We start from the raw sequence: 24,441 nt of genomic DNA, 5'->3' as shown, positions 1-24,441 counted from the left end.
GGCTCTGACGGACAGGCAGGCCCCGGCATCCTTAAAGGGACCGTCAGCCCGCACGAGGGGCGTCACTGGATGCCCGCACCTCCCCCTGCTGGAGGACAGGCCTGGGCCATCACTTCGAGCAGGCTGCGAGCTCCATAAAGAACCACCGGGCCTCACTAGGGCTTCATCCGGCCCTCGTAGTGCAGATGCTCAGACCTGAGGAGAGCAGGATGGAGGAGAAGCAGGCAGACGGCTGAGCAAGCCCGCTGTGTTTATATCACATCCCATCGCATCTACGACGTGAAGCATTCTGAGATATATTTGACCCTCTACAACTGACTTCCTTCCCCACCAACCACATCCCTGCCCGCTACCCAAATCCCTCCCTGTGTGCCCGGTGCTGGGCCGTGCTCTGCCTTAATATCCTTCTCCCCCACCGCCACTATTTATAGAGCTGCACTGCAATCTGCCAGTGCATAAATCACACGCGCTGCTGTGGAGCTCAACGTCAGACCGATGACCCACAACAACAGCTAAAATAACTGCTGCAGCTGGGACCACGGTGGCAATGTAGGAATAGGGAGCTCATGTTTTGATAAAGCAGCACAACAACCAGGTCCTGTGCACAACAAAATGAATGCCCGCTTGGAAGCGTGCTGGAAAAGGCATCCATGGCTCCTTCTGCTCGGTCTCCCAGTAGGGCTCAGTCTGGAGGGTATAAACTCAGTGTATGGGGGTCAGCCAAAGCTTGCCGACTCCCCAGGACACAGTGTGTGAGCAAATAACCAGATGCATTTCCGTTATCCTTCCAGCTACAGGAGGACTGTGAAGCCCAGCACTGCTCAGGAAGTCCCACATCCACCTAGTGCTCCTCAGCCCATCTCATTGCCCGGTGCACCTGAGCTGCTGGGCTCTGCCCCAGCTTCTCCACCTTGCTGCAGTGTGTAGGAAAGGGCTTCTTCAGTCTGGAGAAAAGAAGGCTGCAGGGTGACCTAATTGCAGCCTTTCAGTACAGGAGGGGAATCAACTCTTTGAAAGGGCAGGTAATGGCAGGACAAGGGGTTTTAAGTTGAGGGAGGGAAGATTTAGGTTGGATGTCAAGGGGAAGTTCTTTACAAAGAGAGTGGTGAGGTGCTGGAACAGCTGCCCAGAGAGGCTGTGGATGCTCCGTCCCTAGAGGTGTTCAAAGCCAGGTTGGATGGGGCTCTGGGCAGCCTGGTCTTGTATTAAATGTGGAGGTTGGTGGCTCCGCATGTGGCAGGGGGGTTGGAGATTCATGATCCCTGAGGCCCCTTCCAACCCTGGCCATTCTGTTTTTCTGTGAAAGGAGCCCATCCTCCTTCAAAGGGCCAAACAGCTGGGGAGAAGCCAAGCAGAGCAGAGAGAACCATCCTCAGGGACCAGCATCCTCTCACTCAGCATGCTCTGAAGTAGAGATGACCCCTGATTCCTCTGTCTGTCCATAACCCCACGGCACATCTCAAAACCACTTTCTCTAAGCCTCTTGGCCTCTCAGTTGGCATCAGCCTTGCTCCCACCTTGGGTGAGCAGAGCGAGGGCTTTTGGCTGAAATTCTGTTTCGCTGTGACCCAGAGAGCCGCCATTCAGCCTCAACAACTCTAACGCACAGATCAGATAAATGGGAAGAGAAACATAAGCAAGGTGCGGTTCTCAGAACAAAAGCAACTCTCCTAAAACTTACACCGTCCCATTAAAAACGCTTAAGAACGCATCGAAACAAACACGCGCAGCAAACGGGTGAGCCGAAGCCGAGAGCTCCGAAACTCCCGCTGCAGAGACGGGCAACGAGTACCCGGCGCAGCCTCCCGGGGCCCCGGGGGCGCTGTGCGGAGCTGAGCTCAGCGCCCGCCCCTTCCTCCGAGCCGGGAGCCGCGCAGCACCGCGCCGCGCCATGCCGGTGGGTGCGGGCCGGGCGGGCGGGCTGCGGGGCGGCGGGGGGTGGGAGTCGGGGGGGAGGGGGATCGAAGGGCCGGGGGCTGCGGGCAGCGTGGCGAGCGCCCAGCCTGGGAAATGCAGGGCTTCCTTCCCGCTGGCTTGTCAAAACATCAAGGAAGTGCCAGTTCAGATTGAAAATGGTAATAAATGGTGGTGCTGAGCGCTGCGGTTCTGCTCAGTTCCGGACTGATCCGTGCTGTGAAGATGGTGGGGGGGCGAAAGGCTTGGTTTGGAGTAAAAAGATGGAGGGATTGCAGGTAGGAAGCAGCGATCTTGCTTTTCATTTTTAAGGAAATCAGGTAAAGAATCACAGTCGCAGAATGGTCCGGGTTGGAAAGGACCTCGAGGATCATGAATCTCCAACCTCCTGCTACAGGCAGGGCCACCGACCTCCACATTTAATACCAGACCAGGCTGCCCAGGGCCCCATCCAATCTGGCCTTGAACACCTCCAGGGACAGGGCATCCACAGGGGGCATCCACAGCCTCTCTGGGCAGCTGTTCCAGCACCTCACCACTCTCATAGTAAAGAACTTAAAAATATGATAGTAAGGAAAAGTAAGAAAAAAAAGAAAGAAAAGCTAAGAAAAGTAGAAAGTAGAGGAGATGAGGGTCTGTCCGGTACTGAAGGCTGAGAGCAGTGGTCACTGTTAGGGCTGTGCACATGTTCATTGCCCAGTGCCACTCATGAGTACTGCAGGTAGTGCTGGGGAGCAGTCCTCAAACTTATTTTTGTGATGTTTTTATGGGTTTGTGACATCGGGGCCCAGAGGCACAAGAATAGGGTGGGCATTGCAGAGCAAAGCAGGGGACTTGCTCCTCCTGGGCTGTGCATGGTACGTGGGTCCAGCAGAACATCCGGAGGGCTGAACTGGCCCTGGAGGTGTCCTGCTTTCAGTGCATGGTTGGACCAGGCGGTTTCTAGAGGTCCCTTGTGGTTGTTCTGTGAGGGGCAACACGAGGACACCACAGGGAGAAGTACTGAGAGCTCTCAGTTCTGCTGAGGAACCCATCTTGGAACGTTTGGATGTTTTGACTGAGGAAGGTTGGAGCTGTCCTCCCTGAGGCCAGAGGAGAACGTGGAAGATGGTGGTGAATGCTCCTGACCCCTCGTCTGTCTTTTTGCAGAGACACGAGTTCTTTGTGGACATGACCTGCGAAGGCTGCTCCAATGCAGTCACCCGTGTCCTGCACAGACTGGGAGGTGAGTCAAGCTACAGGGTGTGTGACGACTCTGGGGCCAGACATCACTGCCTCGTGGTCCTCCGTTTTGAGCAGGAAGCAATGTGGGTAACAGCTGGAAGTGTTCGGGTGGAAAACTCTGCCACCAAACGCTCTGCTTTAGAGCTGCTGGTAGCTGATTGCTAGCAGAACTGGTGTGAGCCTTGGAGAAATAGCATGGGAAGGAGGAGGTGCTGGGGATGCGGGAGGCTTCAAGCATCAGGTGGCTCTGTGCACCACCAGGACCTCGTCCCGAAGCTGCCAGGAGCTGCACCCCAATGCTCAGGATGGCTGGGCAGAAGAAGAGGAGGTGGATCTCCTGCCAAGTGCCATTCCTTAGGAGGCCGATGGTAGCTGTGCTGCTTCCCTGAATGTGTCATCGGCATCCAAATGCAGGACAGTCATGGTGAAGAGCTGCTGAACAGAGGGTTTGGTGGCAGCTTGCACAGCCTGCTTTTTGTACAACATGGAAAATTATAACTTGTGTCTCCTCTGTGCTGAGATCAGCAGGAGAGCAGGATTTGGCCTGCACTCACCAGTTATGAGGACTTGTCATCCTGTTTACCCATCCTCACCGAGTGGGAACAGCTCACAATCGCCAAGCTGAAGGCTGTGAGAATTCTTCATGACCCCATTGCCAGGCTGTGGTGATTTCTGTTCCTCTGTGTGTGGTTTTCAGCACCTCTGTTCTCCCATCACTCTTTGACATGCTGGCCAAATTCAGCCTCATGGGATGGAGCAGCAGAGCTGCCAAAGCTATTACGTATCTACAAGTTGTGTGACATTGTATGGTTGGGTAGCTTCATTGAGTTCTCACTGGTTTGAGAGTAGCTGACCTTTATTTACCAGTGGGATACCCACATGGAAGGTGTCTTTGTCCTCCTCCTGCTTACAGCTGCTAGCTGGTACTGCCACTGATAAAACCTGCCCCAACCCCATCTTAACTTCCACATCATCTCCTTATTAGTGTCTCTCCATTCCAAATCTCAGTACAGAGTGAGCTGTCTGGAGGTTATAGTGGTCGGTTTAAACTCTACTCGTTCTCATTAATGCTTGTGATTGTGCTAGTCTAATAAAGCCCCCTAATAAAGCTATGGCACCTAATGCACATCTATAGGCAATCTGGCTTCCTTTGTACCAGTGCTGGTGGGACCCTGCTCTGGTTGTGCTGGCTGGTCACGGGATAGAAGTTTGCTGACAAGAGGCATGTACGATTGACTTGGTGGCCTTGGGAGCATAAATGCATGAAAGTGAGCTTTTCCCTGCTCTCATACCATTTGCTTCTACCTAAGTAAAATGTTTTTGCTTTCCTTCCAGGTGTCCAGTTTGATATTGACCTGCCCAACAAGAAGGTGTACATTGAGTCAGAGCACAATGTTGACACCCTATTGGAAACTCTAAAGAAGACTGGAAAGAGCGCATCCTACCTGGGGGAGAAGTCTGTGCAGTAGCCTGCTGTGAGGAGGCTAGGTATATATCAGGTGTATGAAACACTGAAGAGATCTGAGCTTGTTCCAGCTTTCTCAGTAAACCACACTGTTTCCTGGGAAGCACAAAGGAGGAGAGACTTGTAGGTCTAGCTTTAGCAATCCCCTCATGCTGGAGAAGCAGTGGGAGCACATGCAGCCAGCACCATTTCCATATAGGACTCCTCAGTTGCTCTGCAAAGCCCATAGGATCCGAACTATGGCTGTAGTATCTGCAGCCAAAGGAGAACTATGGCATTTGATAATTTGAGAGGTTTTGACTGATGCTTGTATGATCTAATTGTGTGGAGAGGTAGAACGTAGCCTCTGTGCAGTTACTAGGTGAACCTAGAGTTTGCCAGAGTATATCATGAATGAAAACAAACCCCAAGGACATTGGTGAAATGGCCAGAGAGAGTGACCAAAAATGCTGGGGACAGTGATGAGACAGAAAGACACCTGTGAGTAGGTGCTTCAGGGGGTTGTTTGTTAGCAAAGGAAACTCCAGCTTTTGATCATGTTGTTACTGCACTTACACATCCTCCAAGGGTTGAAAGGAGCAGCACCCTGCTGAAATGCTGGTTTCCAGATCGGCTCCCAACTCTTTCAGCCCCTGGCCAATTGAACATCTATCTCAAAGACAACCCAATTCTTGCAGCCTGTGGATTTTCCTGGAGCCCCTGCATGATGCTGACATGCACCCTCCTTCCTGTGAAAGGTTTTTGTGGACAGGATTGAATTTCAGTGAAAGAGAATGAAGTGAGAGGAGAGGGTTGCACACTCACTGTATGTGCTTTTCTTTAGTGTCCTTGATAATTATGCAGCATCTCTTAAAAGCTTGGCTCTGTGCTGGAGCTTTCTAATGCGGTAGCATTGTTTTAAAATGGCCTAGTTTGTTTTAAAATGGTCTCACTTGATCTTCACAATTATCCAGCAGAAGTGCACCAAAATCAGTTCACGCTGATTAATTCCCAGTCAGTAAGTTAAAGGAGAGGTTTAAGCCAGCAGGACTTAAAATGATTGAAGAAAAAGTCGAACTGATAGTAATATCTGCATGCAGTATATCTGCACTGTTTAGTAGACTGATTTAACAGACAAAATATCTGCAATTTGTATCATATGAGCATGCTAACAATACTTCTAAGAAGTTGTGTTTAAATCCTAACTTTAATCAAATAACATTGCTATTTAAAAGAGAGAGAGGGGAGCACGCTCTGACTTGATTGGTGCCTCAAATAGTTTCCAGCTCTCAGTACTGACTGCAGGAGCCAGTATCAATCTGCAGGGGAACCTATGAACTCCATCTGAAATATCTGCAAAGAATTAACCATCACCTTTTCCTTTGACTTGTGGCCAGCAGAGGGCATCTTTGCATAGCTTTATCTCCTCCGTGCCTCTGTTTTTTTTTTTTTCTCCCACTTATTTGTTTGCTTGTTTATTTATTTATTTATTACAGGAACTCAAAACCTGACCAGCAAATAAGATGGTTTAAGCTGTTTGCATATCTCCCACCTTGCTCTGACATTTGACCTTTGCTACCCTGCCTGATGTCGGAAAGGAGAGAGCTGGCAGGAGGAGACAGCTGCATTTGGGCTTTAAAAGTGGACAAATCTAGAGAAGGAGGTTATATGTTGTTTCTAGCCCCACAGTAAATCGAGGTGCTGCTTCTATCTTTCAGCATGTGTCTGTGTGTCTTGTGTGTCTTTATGTGGTTTTCTGTACAAGCGGCTTTTAAGGGTGGGAAACTACCATCACATGCAAGGCAGGTCTGAGGAAGTTGCCCCTATCTTTAGAAGCTGACTGCAACCTCTGCCTGAGAGACATGGCTCAGGAAAACTCAGCTGAAGGTCACTTAGATTCAGGGAATCTGTGGCGGATGTTTGCTTCCTCCACAGAACACACTAACTTTCCATTCAGAATGGGAAGAAGGAATTTTTGCAGAGTGGGTGCTGTAGGTCAGCGATACCCAAGCGTGCTTTGGGGCTGCAGGAGACCGCTGGGCAGAAATCACTGGACCCCAGTAACATGCTTTAGCTAAGAGGCCAACCACATTGCAGGTAGGAGCAGAAACAGACTTGGCAGTAGTGCAGTGCTTATCAGGTCAGTACATTCCCATAGGAACGTGAGGAATCATTCTGGATCCTGAGTCCAGTTCAGCACACCTGGATCAATCCCTTCACCTTTTTGCCTCTTTCCATGCCTGCTTGCCAAACAGGTTAACAGCACCACAAAGCCCTGATGCTGGGCAAGATCCCCAGGTGTGACTGGCATGGTAGGAGAACGCCCATGCTGATGAGAAGTGCAGAAGGGATGGAGGAAGCAGGGGGATGTGGGACTCTCTCTTATGGGCTGCACTGTTGCTTGGTCCAGCTTCCGTTTGTTCAGTTCAAGTCTCTCAGCCCACTGATGGGTCATTTCACTCAGAGGATGTCTTCTATGTCTACCAGTTACGTGTGGCTTGATCTGCAGACAGGAAAACCAGCGGAAATTGGAAGGAAGTGGTCACTTTATATTTAGGAGATATTTCACACTTGTACATTGAAGTTACATTTGGCACTGTTGCAACTTGATCTTTTCCTGGAGAGCTTCAGTACGTCAAGTTCTTCTTGACCATTGATCTGAAGCACAACTAACTGCTGCAGATGCACTTCCAGGGGCTGCAGACATTTCAAGGAACACATTGCAGACCCTTTTAATTACTTTTTAATGTAAGAGAATGATCAATGATCACGATTCTCAAAAAGAGAATAAGATCAATGATAAAAGTAACATCACTGCATCGTTTTCTTGCATTTTCTCAGCTGGTATTCTTGCCAATATTAGCTAATTTTTGCTTTCAGCTTCCTCCCAGACACAGCCAGCCCATTACTGGCAGCTGCATGCCCAGCAGCTCTGCTCTGATGGCCATGTGCAGGGACAGGATGCATGCCATTAGCTTGGCATAGAGCTGAGTGGCACACTGTGGCACTGCTGTGCCTGGAGCCAGCTGTCCTTGTCGTGCACACAAGGGAGTAACTCCTAGTCTGGCTTGCTGGGATCCAGGCTGCTCGTCCTTGGCTGCAGCTTACACTCTCCCTACTCCCCTGGCTTATCCTCCCTGCTGCTGAACTGGCTGTTTTGCTTGAAGCCTGCTTATCACTGAGCCAGACAAGCAGAGGTTTCTGCCCTCCACCAGCTGGGAGACTCCTCCAGATGCCTGAAGCTTCAGCATCCATCTGCAGGACTGCAGCCTCCCCGAGGGTGTCCCTGATTTCCTATGGAAGCTCTGTGTGTGTGTGGCTCATGTTGTTTGCTGTCTCTGCTGCACTGACCCTGTTCCGAACAGGCACATCAGGGAGAACACCAAACAACAGTGATTCCTTTTAGATCAGGGCTGCTGGATGAGCCCAAGCTGCTGCTTGTTTTCTCCATCACAACTCAGCAGGACAGCATCTCCTGTGTTCCTGCGTCAACCTTGCAAGCTTATCAGGGAACAGAGCGTTTCAGCCAGACCTGCAGAACGCTCTCTGCCTTCCTTTGTCTCACTGGGATAAGATAAGGAACCTCCAGAAAAATTACCTTCTGGTGTCCTGCCTCCAGGGAGTGCAGTGTGCATCTCCAAGGCCACGAGCATGCAGCCAGAGATGGGTGATAACACCCTGTGTCACCCCACTTAGGTATGCAGGGCCACGTATAACCGCAGCACCAGTAAGAGCTGGGTGAGCCCCGATAGATGGGCTGCAGCAGTGCTGTAGTGCTGCTATGCTCCTGGGAGGCATTTTTCACCCCATGTTACCTTCCTTCCCCTTTTTAAACCAAAATCTGATTTCAGTGGAAATGTCTACAGCTTCCAAACTCAGTCCTTTATCCACAGAAGTAGAAGCTGCCTTCGTTACCCCGGCACTGCCTTAAGCACCATTGGCTTTTTGATGCTTTCTAATTACCATCTCACTGACAGGATATGATTTTAGCCCAAGGAGAGGTTGGACTCAGCTGAACCACCCAGTAAATGAGAGAATCTCCAAAATAACCCCACAGGCTGCAGAAAGCAGGCAAGGGATGGGAGATTCCCCTTGGTTCCTGCACACGGTGATCCCCAATGGCTTGGAGAAAAACATCCCGTGTCCCGAAAGGGAAGGATTTTCTAAACAAAAAGAAAAATAAATAAATAAAAAACAAGCTTAATTAGGGATTTCAAGAGCAGGAAGCGTGCACATGTGCTAGCCAGAGCACAAATATTTTCTTTCAGTGCTGCAGTCTTAAAGGGTTCAGCGAGGCGATGGAGGCTGGGTTACAGAGCGAGGGTAGCAAACAGTGCCCACCCCTCCGGAAGGCAGCGGGCACAGGGCACTGCTGTTCTGCATCCTTCCCACTGCTCCAGCCTTGGCTTTATCCTCCCACAGTATATACTGAAGCTATTCACCCATTTGGCTGAAAGCAGATGAGGAGGGAGAGAAAACAAAGTCAAATGAGAGGGAGAAAGGCAGCTTTTGTGCTGCATGTGTTTGCAAAAAAAAAAAAAAAGCCTGAGCCCCTTTAGGACTAAGGTATAATTTATCAGGCTCTGGGCAAGTGGAGTTTCCAAGCCCTGCAGCTGTTGCAGGTGGTGGCACTGGGAGCAGTGGCAGGGAGCAGGTAGGGAGGCAATGCATGGGGCACGATGCAGGGTCCCCCGTTTGCCACCCTGCCCTGCTCTTGTACCCTCCCAACTCCTCCTGAAGGGCTGCTGGCTGCTGCCCAGCTTTGTCCTCACTGGTCCAGAGCAGTCGTGCTGTGTTGAGATGCTGCCGTGTGTCCGAGTTTCCCACGGAACACAGCTGTTAGGGAATTCCCAGGACAGGGCCATCTCTCAGCCCATCAGGGATCAGCTCACCCATTTCCAACAGTTGGATGAGAAAATGTTGAAACAACAAACTCAGCCCATTCCCTGGTGAGTAAAAGGAGATGCTTGAATGCAGCAGGAATCCACTATGTCCAAATGCACTCAGCTGAGCTAAATCCCCCCTCTGAAGCTGCTGCTCGCTCATGGATGGAGCTTGGCCCACAGAAACCAGCGTCAGCATGGAGCACAATGCCCAGCAATCATAACAGGGACTGCTGGCTTAATCTCTTGTGCATACCTTTAAATAATAATAATAATAGTGCAGTGCTGGCATCAAAAGGCTGCATGGGAGAGGGTGCTGCAGGGGGCACACACTGCAGTGCCCATAAAGGTGGTGCTGGGCACTGATTGCAGGGAGTCTTTTGCTGCCTGGTTGGATTGAAGCATCGGTCCACTGCTCCTTCCTAGGGATGCTGTGTTTCTGGGGCTGCTGTTTCTGTGCTGAGCACCACGCTGGCTCCCAGGTTCTGTGGATGAGCCCCACTGCAGGGCTGCAGACCCACAGCCAGCCCCCAAAGTGCTTGGATTTTGCCTCACTTTGTGTGTTTGCTGAGCTGGTGGGGTTTACTTCTTTCCACTGTCCAAAAAGGCATAGGCAAAAGAGCTTGGGGTCTCCCTTAATGGAGAAAACCCTGATACCATCATTTGCATCCATATTCCCCTTTGTTTTTTCCTCCCTGGTGGTTCTGGACATTGCTCCCCTCCCAGCAGCAGCCAGCAAAGTGGGCAGCTCAGTGGGAAGCATCCAATTTCCAGGGCAACCAGTACAGGACTGAGTCCAGAGCTGTCCTCAGCACACAGTGCCGCCGTTATTCCTCCCCAGTTTCCTCTCCGTTTGCTTTCTTAATTCAGCTTTTCCTCTGCCAGCGGAGAAGCCAAGAAAGCAGAGATGTGGCACATCCAGAGCCCTCTCTGTGGCCTTCCAACCACGGGGGGGGGGGGGGGGGGGGGGAGATTTTCAGCTTTCCAGTTTCAGGAGCAGCCCTCCGAGCTCGCCCTGCCCTGAGGTTGGCGTATGTCAAAGTGATGATCAGGACACAAAGCTGAGGAAACCAAGAGGCCAGCTCTGATTCCTTAAGGCTTCTCACCAAGGGCCAATGCACAGCACCATGCACCCCCAGAAAGGGGTCAGCCAGGGCCACCCCCTCCACAAACCTCCTGGGCACAGCAGGAGCCATGGAACAGACACTGAAAGGGCCACGTTCAGACAGAGGGAAGCTAGGCAGGAACCAGCACCACTCATCATCGCCCTGCAAAACAATGGGCAACCCAACCCAGGGAGGAGGGTTTCAAAATTCACCCCCCACAGGGGGAAGAAGGCAGAAAGCCTCCAACTCTTATTCCAGATTCCACAGTCGTGGCGGGGGAGCTGTAACATTCTCCATAACATTCCTTGTTTCTAAGCCTGCGGATGAAGAAGAGTGGTGAAATTAAGGGACTGGGGGTGTGGCATCATCAACGCTCATTTCACTCCTCTGTAGTTTTCTCTCTGCTCTTTGCAGACTCTTGATATAATCAATTCATTTGCAGTCACAGCATCACAAAGGAAAGAGCCTAGGGACCTCCCCAAGGTTCATACTGCAAGTAAAGACATTTTTCCATGACTTTTATTGTGTTCCCCCCCCCCCCCCCCCCCCCCCCCCCCACATAAGTGAGACATTTAAAGGGGAGTTATCCATATCTAACACTTTTGCTTTTTTAAGTGTGCTTTCCACCCCCCTCCCCATCCACTCAGACAGCTGCCGATAGAGCAAAGCAGGGCATAGGGCAGCACTGTTAATTTTAGCAGAAGGTCCCAAGAGAGGGAGGCAGCCCCGAGCTGGGCAGGGGATGGAAAGTCACAGCGCTCGCCCGCAGCCCTGCTGCTATTTTGGGGCTGACCACGTCCCACCTTGCCCAAACCCACAGGCACGGAGCAGCCCCAGGTCCTCCTACAGCCCCAGTACTGCTGCCAAACCCAGCCGAGCTGGGCAGTGGTTTTCAAAGGGAAGTAAACAGGTTTCAGGGCTAAACTGAGCTCCCCAGAACTCCCCAGAACTCATCACACTGGAGCAGTGATGAGGTATTTTCTGCATATGCCCTCATATGCAGAACACAGCATCCTGCTGTGTTTTCAGCCAGTGTCCTCTCTGGTTTCTTTCACGCTGAAAAGTGAAACCCTTACAAATCAGCTCGGGACAGATGACAGCCCTGCTGTCAGAAAGCATCTCTTCCTGTCTCCCCTACACCACCCTTGCTCATTTCTGAGCCCACCTGTGACTCCTTTTTCCCTCTGCACAAGATCCTCCCAAATATGTCCTGCCAAAACCAACTCCGTTTTGTCTCCTGCTTGAGGAGGTTTATGAAGCTTCCTGCATCTGGCAGCCCAGCACGATCATCTGGGACACCTCAAGCCAGGGCTTGTCCTGAAGTGAGCTTGGCTCCAGCAGAAAGTGTCAGAGCAACAGATAGAAAGCTGCACATTCCCAGAGTGTGTGCACGCTCCTGGGGTACTCCAGCACTCACCATGTGCCCTGCTGAGCCCCATTGGGGTGCCAGAGTGGAGGCAGCTGATCCCAGAGACCTTCCTGAGCCCTTCAAGTGTTCAAGCCTTTGGGGGCTCTCTGCTGCGTTTCCGTGCCAAGGAGCTGCCCTGCAGCCCACCAGCCTCCTTTGCTCTGTGTCCCAGGGGCTGGAAGGTGGATTCATGTGTATTTCCTCAAGTAGCTCTATTTGTAGCTTCAGGAGCTGCTAAGCTGCACCTGTCAACCCCAGAAGGATTCAGGAGTGCACCTTAGGCAAACACTTGAAGCGAGGTGGGGCTGCCTGCAGCCTCCAGCATTCACTGCACTATTCTCAGAAGCTTTGTGGCACATTCTGCACATCACATGTACCAGAGCCAAGAAGCTGGGCTGAGCCTTCACCCCACAGCCCAGGCACACAGCACTCCCGTGTTCATGAAGAAATGCAGAACAGCCCCTTGCAGCAAGGAAGTCCTTTCAGGAAAGGCAACGAGGCCCTTCGGATACTGGAGATGCTGGGCTCATGCAGGGACACACTGAGCAAAGGGTGAAGGCTCCTTCCCATGGAGGAGCCCACGCACACAGCGGGAACACGGAGCTGCTGCCGGGCTGTGACTCACTGCAGAGCCACGCACAGCTGGGCTTCTCCTCCCCTCCCACAGCCCTCCGGCTGAAAATCTGCAGTGACAGCCACTCTTCTCTCTCCATCTGCCTCAAGCAGAGCCAGTGCCTGCTCACCTGTGTCACCCTCTTGCAGAGCCCTCCAGGAACAGGCAGTGGAAGAGATGCTGGGAGAAGCAGTGCTCCACACTCATTCACTCATCTTCCCCTCCCACTCCATCCTTCCCCACTGCACCCCATGGCTGCAGCTCACAGCTGTGTGTCCTGAGCTCACTGCACAGTGATCAATGACATCTCAGTGAGCAACATTCCCACAGACATCCCAGGGCACCCTGCCTATCTGTGTGCACTTTGGGTTTGTTGTTTGGCAGTAGCATCCACCAGCTATAAATGCAGGAGCACTCCTCTCCAAAAACACTCCTTGGAAAGTTCTTCCTTTCCTACTCTTTGCTCTTCCTCCCAGAGCTGAGAGCAGGGAAGACTGCTCCATCAGCAGGTCTGTGACTGCAGGGTTATGAACCCCTTCGTATCTTCACCACTCAATTTTCTCTCCTTCCCTTAGAGTAGATTTGTTCACCTCCTGGTGAGCCTCAGGGTTCCCTGCACTGCTCCAGCCCAGATCTGCCCAAGGGGCTTCCAGGAGGATGAAGAAATTTGGATTTGGAACTGGGGTTATCTCGAGTTCAGCCCTCAGCCTGCAAACCTCTTGGCTTTGCTGCAAGCTGAGGTCAAGCCCCACGTACTCTGCTCTTGTTTGCATTTCCAGTGGAGTGTCAGGGTGCCGTGGGGTGCAGGAAGCACCCAGCAGGACCAGAAGCTGAGCAAAACACCACAGGCACTGCAAAGATGATGAGAACCCTGGGCCACCTTCTGCCTGGCACCTGAGCTTCAGATACATCTGATGATCCTCAAGATGTGTGAGGTCCACACTTTCTCTTGGCAGCCTGACATCTCCTCTCCGACAGCCCTGCTAAGCCTTGTGAATGCAGAGAGGGCTCTTTTTTTGCAAGCTCTCCGTCATTTCTACAGCTCCTTAAAGCCTGAGGTCACAGAGCCAGCCAGCTGCTCCAGCTCTGCCTCCCAATCCCTGTCATCCTCTCAGGCTGGGCAGTGTGCCCCACACTGGGGGTCCCATTCTTCCCCATAACCAGGAGGACATCACGACTCCTCATGCCACCCTATTTCCAGAAGTGGCTGCACTGCTGCACCAGGCTTCTCATTGCTTTCTCCCAAACCCAGGGTTTAAGCCGCCACGTATGTAAAGAAATCCCTGATCCCTGTTATAATTATCTTCCTGGCACTGCCATTTGTTGAGCTATTAGAAGAGGGCTTAGCTTTGGGCTGCACTAAAGCGCACTGAGCAATTGCCACGTTGTCAGTTACAAAAACGTGGTTTCTTTTCTCTTGCTTTTTTTTTTTTTCCCCTCCCTAAAATTCTTTCCAGATGTCTCTTTTTTTTTTTTTTTTTTTCCTTCCTCCACAGAACTACCAACAGCTGTATGACTTCAATGCGAGCCGTGACTAATCCAGCACAGAGAGCATTCAACTCCTCGGGCGTGGATCAGCCAAATGAAACTTGGATCCTGGGGATATGTGACGTCTGGAGCCATAGAACCCATGAGTGACACTGAGCTGAGGAGCAAAAGGTGCTCCAGATGTGCTTGTTCCTATTAGAAGGACCCACGTGGCATCAGACACCGTCACCAAGTGACCTCCATGGGCACAGAGGTGTTCCCTTTTGGGATGTCCATGAGGGCGGCAGCAGCATCCACACAGCATCCAGGAAAGGCTTTTAGGCAGCATGCAGCCACATACAGGGGTCTTCCCTCTCACCTTCCCAGGATCCCGACTGCAGATGTTCCTCATCTCAATGGGAAGTGGCAGTGGTGACACAGCCCCCACCACAATCTCTTTTTTCCCTTGCCTTTTCCTTTTTGTTCTGTTTATCTTTTGCTTCCCTTTGGCCGTACAGATGTTTGTGCTGATATCTGCTCCTTTCACATGCAGCAGAAGTGCTGTGAGGGCTGTGCTGACAATATAAATCAGAGTATCAGACACTCAGTAGAGCCAGGAGCCAGCACCGGGAGCAGAGACACTCTTCAGGGACACCCAAACTCCAGCAACCAACAGCCTCACTTCTTAGCTGCTGCTTTTGCTTTGCAGTGGAGCACCATGGCCACGCTGTCTGCTGTGGTGAAATGCAAGGAGAAGGGTGCTGGGGACTTCATCCTAAGCAGGAAGAACAGAAGTGCAAAACAGCCCTGAAAGGTTTGGCTGTTTGGCTGCCTCTGGCTGGGCAGCTGCTCAGGCTGAGTAATGGGCTGCAAAGTCAGAATACCGAGTGATATCAGACTGAACTGGCCTGCAAATTTCCAGGATGGGGGTTTTGCTTTTTCTCCCAGCTGAGCACTTCTGTGCCCCCTGGGAGCATGTCTCAGACACGCCATAACACTCTGCACTCTGGAAAAAGGGGATCATGTTTTCCTCCTCCTTCCCACAAGGCATTTCCTTATGGCAGCAGAGAACGGAGGAGCAAAGCCCCTTCTCCTTTCTTCTGCACCCTCCTGAGAACAGAACGCACCAATTCAGAGACCAAACTATTGCAAAACAACAGCATTTCATGCTTTAATGCAAGCCACTGTTCTGGAAGCTGCACAGACCGAGCAGGGACACGGTTTTCCTCCCAGAGAACTGATACATTCATCTCAGCAATGTGCGTAGGGGGTTCAGGGTCCCCTTCAGCCCCTCCGTCCGTTTGACTTCTCTGGATTGCCCTGCGCTCCGGGCCGCGCCTCTGCCCGCACTTGGAGCTGGGACAGCCCACCGCGGGGAGAGGGAGAGGAAGGGACCGATTTGGAAAGATAGCGAGGAGGAGGAGGAGGAGGAGGAGAGGAAACCCAGCCCACACTTTGCCTTCCTGCTGCCTCCTTCTAAAACCTGCAGACTCCTCCAGTCCTTCCCAGCTCCCGGAGTTCCCCCAGCCCTGCTCAGGACTACGAGGTACGGCCAGAGCCCCGCTCCTTCCCCCCCCTCCCCGTGACACAAAGCCCCGACCACCGCCGTGCGATGCCTTTGGGGACCCCTCCTGCCTCTTTTCTCGCTTCTCTTTGCAGCATCTCAGCTCTTAAACTGTCGCTCAGTTTCACCGCCAGACCCCCGGCTTTGGTGTCACCTGGCCACCCCTAATTACCGGACCTTATCCCTTTCTCCTCTCTGGGCTGTGGGTTATTTCCCTACCGAGGTCAGGACACACAGAATATCCCGAGTTGGAAGGGGCCCATAAGAATAACCGACCTGCAGCAAATCGGCCCCAGCGTGCGCAGTCCGGGCTGAGGCAGCGATGTTACTCACCGGGATATCTGGGGGGACGAACAAAAGAGCTCTCGGCTTTATCTCAGTGCCGCCGCTCTCGTTTTCTCCTGCGAAAACAACAAAACGAGACACTCAGCTTTCTGTTCCGAGCAGATTTCGAAACCTTTCCAGGTCCTGCTGGCCGCTTAGCTCCAGCTGCTCAACTGTCGGAGGGAGAGGCGGGGGAGGAAGGACAAAGCTCTTTTCTTTTTTGGCTTAGCTTTGATGGCTTGGAATCAGTCAGCCTCAACCCCCGTCCAGGCAGAAGAGCCCAGGGCTCTCTTCCTTTAAAGGCAGCAGCCGACCTCTGGGTGCGGTGACGTTCAGCCTTAAACTCGGTTCTTTGTGCCCCCGACGGAGCGCACCGAGCGGGACGGGAGCTCAGCTCCCAGCACAGAGAAACGCAGCGCTTTTGAGCTGCTGTGAAATTGGGGGCACCGGGGAGGTGAGCGAAGCACCGGGCGCTCGGAACAGCCCGAAACGCTCCGCCATCCCCTCCAAGGACAACAATAAACCGCGGCAGCCCGACAGGGTGGGCCGGATGGGTTTTACGTGGAAATTAAAAGCTGTCGCGTAGTGCGCAGCTGCTGCAGCCCGGCTATTGTCTGCCACATCGGCAGGAGCCGGGATGCGGGCGGTGATGGGAGGGGGAAGAGCAGAAATAAACTTTTCAAGCTTTCTGCAAGCCCCTCCTTCCTCAGCCCTCTGCTCTTCCATGACTCAGCTCCGGAGGAATGTCGGCTCCCATGGAAACTCCTCCTGGGTCCGCTGCTCGGATGGATGTCGGGGCTGTTATCGCCGCAGCGGCTGTGGCAGGGCGAGCCCGGGGAATGCTTTGAAGATGGTTCGCATTTTTGCAGCGTATTTAGCGGGGTGTTGGGGGGGGTTTCTTTGCTTTCTGCTTTGTGGAGCTGTGCATCAGTGAGAGATCAGCTTTCCGTGCTCCCCGGGAGCCGGAGGGACCCGCTTGCACCTGGCACAGCACTCCAGCAAAAGGAGAAGCTCAGGCAGGACAGCCAAAAGCTGCATTGCTTCCTCTTCCCAAGTGCAGCCCGCAAGGGGCTCATCTATGCTCTTCTCTTGGTGCTGCTTTAACTGGATGCAATTTGCAAGGCAAGCTGTGACAGCTTCAGGCCAGCACACAGCTGCGCTGGCACGAGGGCTCTCACCCTGATAGAAGTGAGCTCTGTAAAGATCTGCTGCGTTTATAAATGCAGTCGCAGCACCTCAATAACTGTTTTCAAGGTTTATGGGCTAATAGTGCAGCAGTGGGTGGCTGTGCCTTCAGTGACTGCATGGGGAGATGTGGTGGGCAGGATGTTTGTAAGCATGTGCATGGGCTGGAGGGAATTTCTCTCAGCCCTGCGAGCCCACAGTGTGTGAGGGGACCCTCTGCAGTGGGCCTGGGGTCCTTGCCTGTCCTGTGCCTCGGGGAGGAGCTGTCAAAGTGGCCAGGAGGAGGCTCCTCCCCACGCTAACGTGGCATCCCGTGGGGCTTATGCAACCCTGGCCATGGTCAGTGCCACATGGACCAGGTTCCTCCATCCCCTGTCTTCCTCCACCCACAGAAGCACTCTGGTGGGATGGGAGGAGATATCTAGGACTGAGCAGACCCATCAAGAGGCATTTATGGGAGCCACAAGAACGTGTTTACACAGCAGCTGGGAGATGAAGGCCTCACTTAGGATGCAAGTAGGGTCGAGTGTTGTCTGGGCCATGGGGACAATGCACTGTGACCTCCCCCTTGCTCCCCACGTAAAACCCAGTCAGAGCAGAGGGAATATTGCTCCACAGCCCCTGCATGCAGCTCTGAGCTCATCATGGTTCCAGCTACCAGGGAGCAGCCTTGCTGCTGTGCCAGTGCCACACCTGTGCCAGCCCTCAAGTGCCATCATTGGCACAGAACACTTTCTGCCTGGCATATTCCTTATGCCCAGGAGGTTCTGGCTTCTTAGAAAGCACTGCCTCCCGTTGGTACCTGTTGGCTGGTAGCATCCTCTTGGATAGCAGAACCATGGCAGGCCCACAGGGAGGGACGCATTGACTTGCACAGTGAGCCGTGCTCTTCTGCCAGAGCAACGTCAAAGGCTCCTGTGCTGTTATTTCAGGAGTTCTGGCCATCAGATATTCAGGAAAGGCTGCGCCCTTGCAAAACAGTCAGGGTCTCACAAATACTGCAACGTCCTCTGTGTGCAGCCTCTGACTCCAGGAAGATGTTGTTTTTCAAATAAACTTGTTTTCCTATCTCTGGCATGGGACGGCTCAGCAAGTTGTTTGCTCAGACTCCTTCATGCTCCTTCTTCCTCCAAACACAACACCGGCAGCTCCAGCTGTCTGCTGGCTCCTAGCAAGCATGTAATTCCCTGACCCCGGTTCACTGCGTGCCCAGACTTTGAAACTCAGTGCTTTAGGAGCTTGGGGAAATGATCTGAGAGGGCCTTGGTCTGGGTTGGGTTCTTCTTCCACGTGCACATGCCATGGCCTCTCCTCCAGGCTGGGCTCTGCCCACAGAGCATCACTGAACCTCAGAGAACCTTCCAAGGCAAACAAGCCCCTTGGGAGAAGCCCAGGAGCAGCCCTTACAAGCCAGGGGACGGCAGCAGGGGAGGAAATGGCCACATTCAGTACTTTTCCACCTCCTCTCCCAAAAACCACCTCACCAGGAGGGCAGAGCCAGCCATTTCAGTCAGGTCCAGGCAGGGCCCTCAACAGCCTATTAAGCAAATAAAGACAGAGGGCTGCCCCCAGCCACATCCACACAGGGGGAGTAAAGGGAGCCACAGCAGGAGAACTGAGTTCAGTGGTGGTGGAAGCATCACCTCAGCAGGCAGAAGGAGCAGGTATCCCACCGGGGAGCATGGGATGCTGCTGGCATATCCAGCACCCAGCTGAGGGGCTCCATCCTGCCAAACAGGAAGCAGGGAGCACACAGGGTGAGCTCACAGCTGCAGCTCTCCTCCCAGATCACATCGTAGCCCTTCAAGCCAGTTTGGCACCTTCAGGTCTGAGCAGGAAAGAGAGAAAGCATAGCAGAAACTCCAGCATTTGGGGTGCTAGAGATGGATGCCTGATCCCTGCCACCCCTACAGAGTCCAAGTGGGAAGCATTTTTCTAAGAGATTTAACCTTCAAGCAGCCTGCCCCTCTGTTCCCTCTTGCCTTCCTCCACTTTCTTTGAATGACAAACAAAATCATGGAGACTTTCACTGCCAGTTCTTGGGGCTCTCAGCAGGGGCTTTTAGTTTATTTTATTTTTTTTTTGGTCTGAAATAATTCCTGTGAGGGAAAGGTGAACAGCTTAGTGCAATTCTTCTAATGCATCCTGGAGAGTGATGAAAGTCTAAACCCTCACCTTCTCACTTTGCAAAATAAAAAGAATTTGTCTTGGAAACAGTATTTGGCCTAAGGTTTCAGCCAGAAAAGCCAGCATGTAGAGCTGCAGCATTGACCAGACAAGGCAGGAAATAGAGCAAGCACCCTTCTCTGCATGTCTTACTGCCAGCTGTGAGCTCAGCATGGAGCTGAGAGGCACAGGGAGCTCCAGTGCCCTCATTGCTCATCCCTGCTCTTCCTCTCCTTTATTCAGGGTTTGCTGAAAGATGAGAGCCTGGATTTTCTTCCTCCTCTGCCTGGCAGGCAAAGCCCTGGCAGCTCCGGTGAGTAATGGAGCCTCCCTCTCTGCTGCACCTAACAGGGATGTATGCGACTCCCGATGCATCCAACGGGGATTCTCTTTTACAATGAATAAAACTGGGACCCCGCTCCCACCACGGGAAGGACAGAGCAGCTTCACGCTCTCCTATAGTCCCCAAAGGATGGGGGAGGTAGTGACCTTGCTACCTGCCCCAGGGTGTGACCACCTTGGGATCATTGTCCCCAGAAACCCCCAGCTCATGGTCCTTTTTCCCTGCAGCAAGAGGCTCTGCCTGATGAGACAGAGGTGATTGAAGACCTCACCACAGAGGTAGGTGACTGCACTTCCCCCCATCACCCATCCCTCATGGCACACAGTGCCCTGGGAAGAGCAAAAGGCTTGGAAAGCTTTCCTTGGGGTGCTCTCCCTTGTGCTGTGGAAACTCCCCATAAGTGGAAATAAGCGATGTTTCTCAGGTTTCTTCCTCCAGGTATCAGTGTTTGCCTGGAAGAAGTTCTTGCATCAGCTCTTCCAAAGCATCTCTAAAGCACAGGGCAGTGGGGGCTGTGCACACCCCATGGACACAATGCCCTCTTTTGCAGGAGCCTGTAGGGGCCAACCCTGTCCAGGTGGAGGTGGGAGAGTTTGAGGAGCCTACAGAAGATGTAGAGGAGATCGTCACAGAGAGTGAGTCACTGTTCCCATGTCCCACAGCTTTTGCCCTCTAGCAAGTGGAGATGCCATCCCTTCCTGGGATAGGAGACACACAGTCACTCCAAAGAAGCCCAGGAAAAGCCCAAAGGATAGGATCTGTTTCCCAAGGGAGAGCACAGGGCAGGTTCTGACATCACTCCTGGTTTGTCCCAGATCCCTGCCAGAACCATCACTGCAAGCACGGCAAGGTGTGCGAGGTGGACGACAACAACTCACCCATGTGTGTGTGCCAGGACCCCTCCAGCTGCCCAGCCACCTCCGGCATCTTTGAGAAGGTGAGGGCAAGAAGTTGGGTGATGGGTGGGAGCAGGGAGGGACACCCCAAGGGGCACAGCTGGCTCCAGAAGTGGCAGGTCCCCTTGTCCACCCCAAGGAAGAAGTCGTGCCTCTTCAGGAGGCTCTCACACAGCATCTCCCCATCCTGTGCAGGTCTGTGGCACCGACAACAAGACCTATGACTCCTCCTGCCACTTCTTTGCCACCAAGTGCACCTTGGAGGGAACCAAGAAGGGACACAAGCTGCACCTGGACTACATTGGGCCCTGCAAATGTAAGTGGGATCCTTGCCTTAGTCAAAAGGACGGCTAACCTGAGCACAGCCCCTTAGACCAGGGTTTAAGCAGAAGTCTACATGGGTTCAGGGAGAGGGAGGGAGGATGCTGACCGCTGTGTGTGGCTTCCAGTCATCCCTGCCTGCCTGGACACTGAGCTGACAGAGTTCCCCCTGCGCATGCGGGACTGGCTGAAGAATGTGCTGATCACCCTGTATGAGCGTGATGAGGACAACAACCTGCTGACCGAGAAGCAGAAGCTCAAGGTGAGGGCTTGGGGAGGGAACCCAGGAGTTCACCCTACCAACAGAGCCCGGGGGGGGCAACCCCACACACACCTGTGCACCAAAACCACTGCATCGTTCCCAAACACCGAACTAAACCCTGCAGTTTTCTCCATGCACCCAGAGAACTCTCCCTCAAAATGCTGGCACCCCACGTGCAGCCCCACTGACAAATGCCCCCCATCTTCCCTACGACAGGTGAAGAAGATCCACGAGAATGAGAAGCGCCTGGAGGCCGGTGACCACACTGTGGAGCTGCTGGCCCGCGACTTTGAGAAGAACTACAACATGTACATCTTCCCCGTGCACTGGCAGTTTGGGCAGCTGGACCAGCACCCCATCGATGGGTGAGCATTGGCAGAGTAGGATGGGCACTTGGCACCTCTCCCTGCCCAAGGTGGTTTGGTGGCAGCAGGAGTTAGAGCAAGCTGGAGGCGTGACAAGAGTGTGATGGAGAACAAGAGCTGAGCACATCTGGCAAGGGCTGGGGTGAAGCTAGGGAAGAGGCAGCCTCACCTTCTGCCAACAGCTCTGCTGCAGAAAGAGGGTCCTGCTGCTCCCACCTCCCTTGGGTGGAGTTTCAGCATTCTCAGATTTACTGCTGGGTGACAGTACCCTAAAACACCTCCACCCAAAGACCACAGGGATGATTTCAACAGCTGAAAGAGCAGCTGCTGGCTTGGCTGTGAGCTGGACATGCGTCTGGGAGCAGCCAGTGAGCACCTCCATCACAGGCTCTTTAATGACTAGCACAGCTGGCTGCATAACCAGACACACATCCATGACAGTGCTCAGCAGTGGATGCTGGGAGGGCACTGGCAGAATCACAGAATGACCACAGTTGGGAGGGACCTCAACGAATCTCCAACCCCCCTGCCACATACAGGGGCACCAACCTCCCCGTTTAATACTAGACCAGGCTGCCCAGAGCCCCGTCCAACCTGGCCTAGAACACCTCTAGGAGTTCAAAACGAAGTGAGGGCTGGGGTCCCACTCTGGCTCCCACAGCCAGCAGCAAGATGCTGACAGTATGTGACCTTGGCAGGTACCTGTCCCACACTGAGCTGGCCCCGCTCCGTGCCCCACTCATCCCCATGGAGCACTGCACCACCCGCTTCTTTGAGGCCTGCGACTTGGACAACGACAAGTACATCGCCCTGGAGGAATGGGCCAGCTGCTTTGGCATTAAGGAGCGTAAGTACCTGCCTGCAGACCCCTTCTAAAAGCCCCCATTGGGATGAAGCAAGGGTTCCTGGGAGTGGAACGCAGGGGAGAAGTGGGGGTGCAGGAGTGACCCCTGCAGGGCAGCATTGTCCTCTAACTTCAATTCTCTCTTTTCCTTCCACAGAGGACATAGACAAGGATCTGGTGATCTAAAGCCCCAGCTTCCTCCTCTCTACTGCCAACTTTGTCTTGTTTTAACCTTCCCACTTCCTTCGGTTTTTGAATCGCTTTTTTGTTTTGTTTTCCCTGGGAACAAGGTGCTAATATAGGTCTAAACGTATGTAGTATGGGTGCTAAGAGAAATAACAGTCCTTCATAGCTAACCTGTTACCACTAGATTACCCACCAGCTACTTCCACCTGCTCTCACTCTCCTCACTCTCTCTCTCTCCAATGTGTCTTCACAATTGACCAACCCTGTTCCTGTCCTAAATATCTGCTCCATCTCTGTATCCACTCTCAGACCGACTCCTGTTAACTCCTGACTACCAGCACAGACTGCCCGCAGGGAAGGCAGAGTCAGAAGATGTGGGAAATGGGGCTTTCTGAGCAGAGCAGCTGCAGGTGACATTGTGGCCACCTGGCTCGTGGTATGGGGAGAGCTGAGGAAGGCACAGAAAGGCAGGATGTCATTTTGCTTTTTGGTCCCCTTCCCCCCCTCGTAAGTTTCATTCCCAGGGCTTGAATTTAACAATCACTAGGCACCAAAACAAAGGGCTAATCCAAGAAACAAGTGGGGAAGCACACAAAAAATAATGAAAAAGAAAACCAAATGAAACAAATACATCCCATCCTGTAAAACCCCCTTAAAAAAATAAAGGTTTGAAAGTGCTTCATGCTTTACCATTACTCACCAGTTGTACTGCAGTTGTGTTCTGTAAGGTGCGATGCGGTGCAGACGTGGGTGCTGGTGGCTGGCCTGGCTCTTGTGGCCCTGCCGCAGCTGAGATAAGGCACTCAGCTGTCCCACATCACGGTGTCCTCAAGCACATCCCACCTCTGCTTTGGTCATCCTTAAATCCCAGCCCTGTTCTTCCAGGGGAGCTGCGTATGCCACACACACACACACACACACACTGTGCACTGTTTCCTCTTGATGAGGATTTGTGGGTTGAGGGATGGGTGGGAAGGGAGAAATATTTGGATCTTGCTTTATGGAAAGAGTTCTGATGGGAGTGAAAGGGTGATTAAGTGTCACAGGCTGAGAACTCTTTCTGACCTCTGAATGTTCCCTGTGCCTTATATTATTACATTTCTGCCACAGTGTGAGCAACCCAATGAGTCTCTGTAATAAAAAAGTACTGATTTGAAACACTGATGCAGAACGAGCTTGCAGTGTTCCTCTGTTTCTTCCCACCCCAAACTGGGAGGAGGGCAGCACACGGATCCCACAGAAACAACACTTCCACACATCCCAGGTTTGACCTCCAGGACTCCAAAGATGCTGAATATTCAGGGTCTTCATCAAGATAGCAATAGGACAAAAGGGAATGGCCTTAAGCTGTGCTAGGAGAGATTCAGGTTGGATATTAGGAGAAATGTCTTCCCAGAAAGAGTGGTGATGCAGTGGCACAGCTGCCCGGGGGATGTTTGAGAACTGTGGAGATGTGGCACTGAGGGATGCCATCAGTGGGCATGGTGGGATGGGCTGAGGATCTTAGGAGTCTTTTCCATCCTGTGAAATCAATCCATTCTGTGATTTGGAGTACCTGTGAAGAATGGCCGGTTCCCTCAACCATCTCCAAGAAGGCATCAATGTGAAAATTACATTCTGGGGAGGAAGATGGGCTCAGTGCCACGCTTTATGTCAAGGCTGAGAAGAACTGCACGGACTGCGGCACACGGGAGGGAGCTTTGCAGAGTGCAACGTTAATAGAGGACTTTGGGAGGCGCTAAGTAATTGCCTAATAGTTGTGCCTGGGATAAGCGACACTCCTGCTGGGAAAAGAGTAATGATGGGAAACCTAAACAGATTCTCCTACAAACTGATGTGCCAGCTGCCGGGAAAAGTGGAAAGGCACAACAGTAAAAAAAAAAAACACTGGCAATTGCACAGGCTAAAAATATTCACATGGCAAAG

At 52.6% G+C, this 24,441-nt stretch overlaps 2 protein-coding genes across 3 annotated transcripts; both read left to right on the top strand.

The window, feature by feature from the left end:
• The first annotated feature begins 1,815 nt into the window (after nucleotides 1-1,815).
• ATOX1 (antioxidant 1 copper chaperone) lies at nucleotides 1,816-6,299 on the top strand. 2 transcript variants are annotated; one of them, XM_052684695.1, is made up of 4 exons: nucleotides 1,816-1,897; nucleotides 3,064-3,139; nucleotides 4,474-4,626; nucleotides 6,079-6,299. In XM_052684695.1, exons 1-3 carry the CDS (start codon nucleotides 1,892-1,894, stop codon nucleotides 4,605-4,607), a joined length of 216 nt encoding a protein of 71 aa, XP_052540655.1. In that variant the 5' UTR covers nucleotides 1,816-1,891; the 3' UTR covers nucleotides 4,608-4,626; nucleotides 6,079-6,299. The 2 variants fall into 2 exon arrangements, with proteins under 2 accessions (XP_052540655.1, XP_052540656.1); XM_052684696.1 differs by lacking the exon at nucleotides 1,816-1,897 and adding an exon at nucleotides 1,978-2,075.
• Nucleotides 6,300-15,463: 9,164 nt separating this feature from the next.
• Nucleotides 15,464-23,210, top strand: SPARC (secreted protein acidic and cysteine rich). Its single transcript, XM_052684438.1, has 10 exons — nucleotides 15,464-15,605; nucleotides 19,542-19,611; nucleotides 19,869-19,919; nucleotides 20,192-20,276; nucleotides 20,457-20,578; nucleotides 20,733-20,853; nucleotides 20,987-21,120; nucleotides 21,337-21,485; nucleotides 22,184-22,332; nucleotides 22,487-23,210. The coding sequence occupies exons 2-10, from the start codon at nucleotides 19,555-19,557 to the stop codon at nucleotides 22,513-22,515; spliced, it is 897 nt and encodes a 298-aa protein (XP_052540398.1). The 5' UTR covers nucleotides 15,464-15,605; nucleotides 19,542-19,554; the 3' UTR covers nucleotides 22,516-23,210.
• The last annotated feature ends 1,231 nt before the right edge of the window (nucleotides 23,211-24,441 follow it).

The sequence above is a fragment of the Tympanuchus pallidicinctus genome, unplaced genomic scaffold (genome assembly GCF_026119805.1).
Source record: "Tympanuchus pallidicinctus isolate F22 unplaced genomic scaffold, pur_lepc_1.0 scaffold21, whole genome shotgun sequence".
Lineage (NCBI taxonomy): Eukaryota > Metazoa > Chordata > Aves > Galliformes > Phasianidae > Tympanuchus > Tympanuchus pallidicinctus.
Note: the sequence above shows the minus strand (reverse complement) of the source record. Positions and strands in the feature narration are given on the sequence as shown.

Coding starts and splice junctions, on each gene's coding strand:
- ATOX1 (XM_052684695.1), top strand. Junction 3,140..4,473: donor TGTCCTGCACAGACTGGGAG/GTGAGTCAAGCT, acceptor CTTTCCTTCCAG/GTGTCCAGTTTGATATTGAC.
- SPARC (XM_052684438.1), top strand. CDS start 19,555: ATGAGAGCCTGGATTTTCTTCCTCCTCTGCCTGGCAGGCAAAGCCCTG. Junction 19,612..19,868: donor GCAAAGCCCTGGCAGCTCCG/GTGAGTAATGGA, acceptor TTTTCCCTGCAG/CAAGAGGCTCTGCCTGATGA. Junction 22,333..22,486: donor CTGCTTTGGCATTAAGGAGC/GTAAGTACCTGC, acceptor TTCCTTCCACAG/AGGACATAGACAAGGATCTG.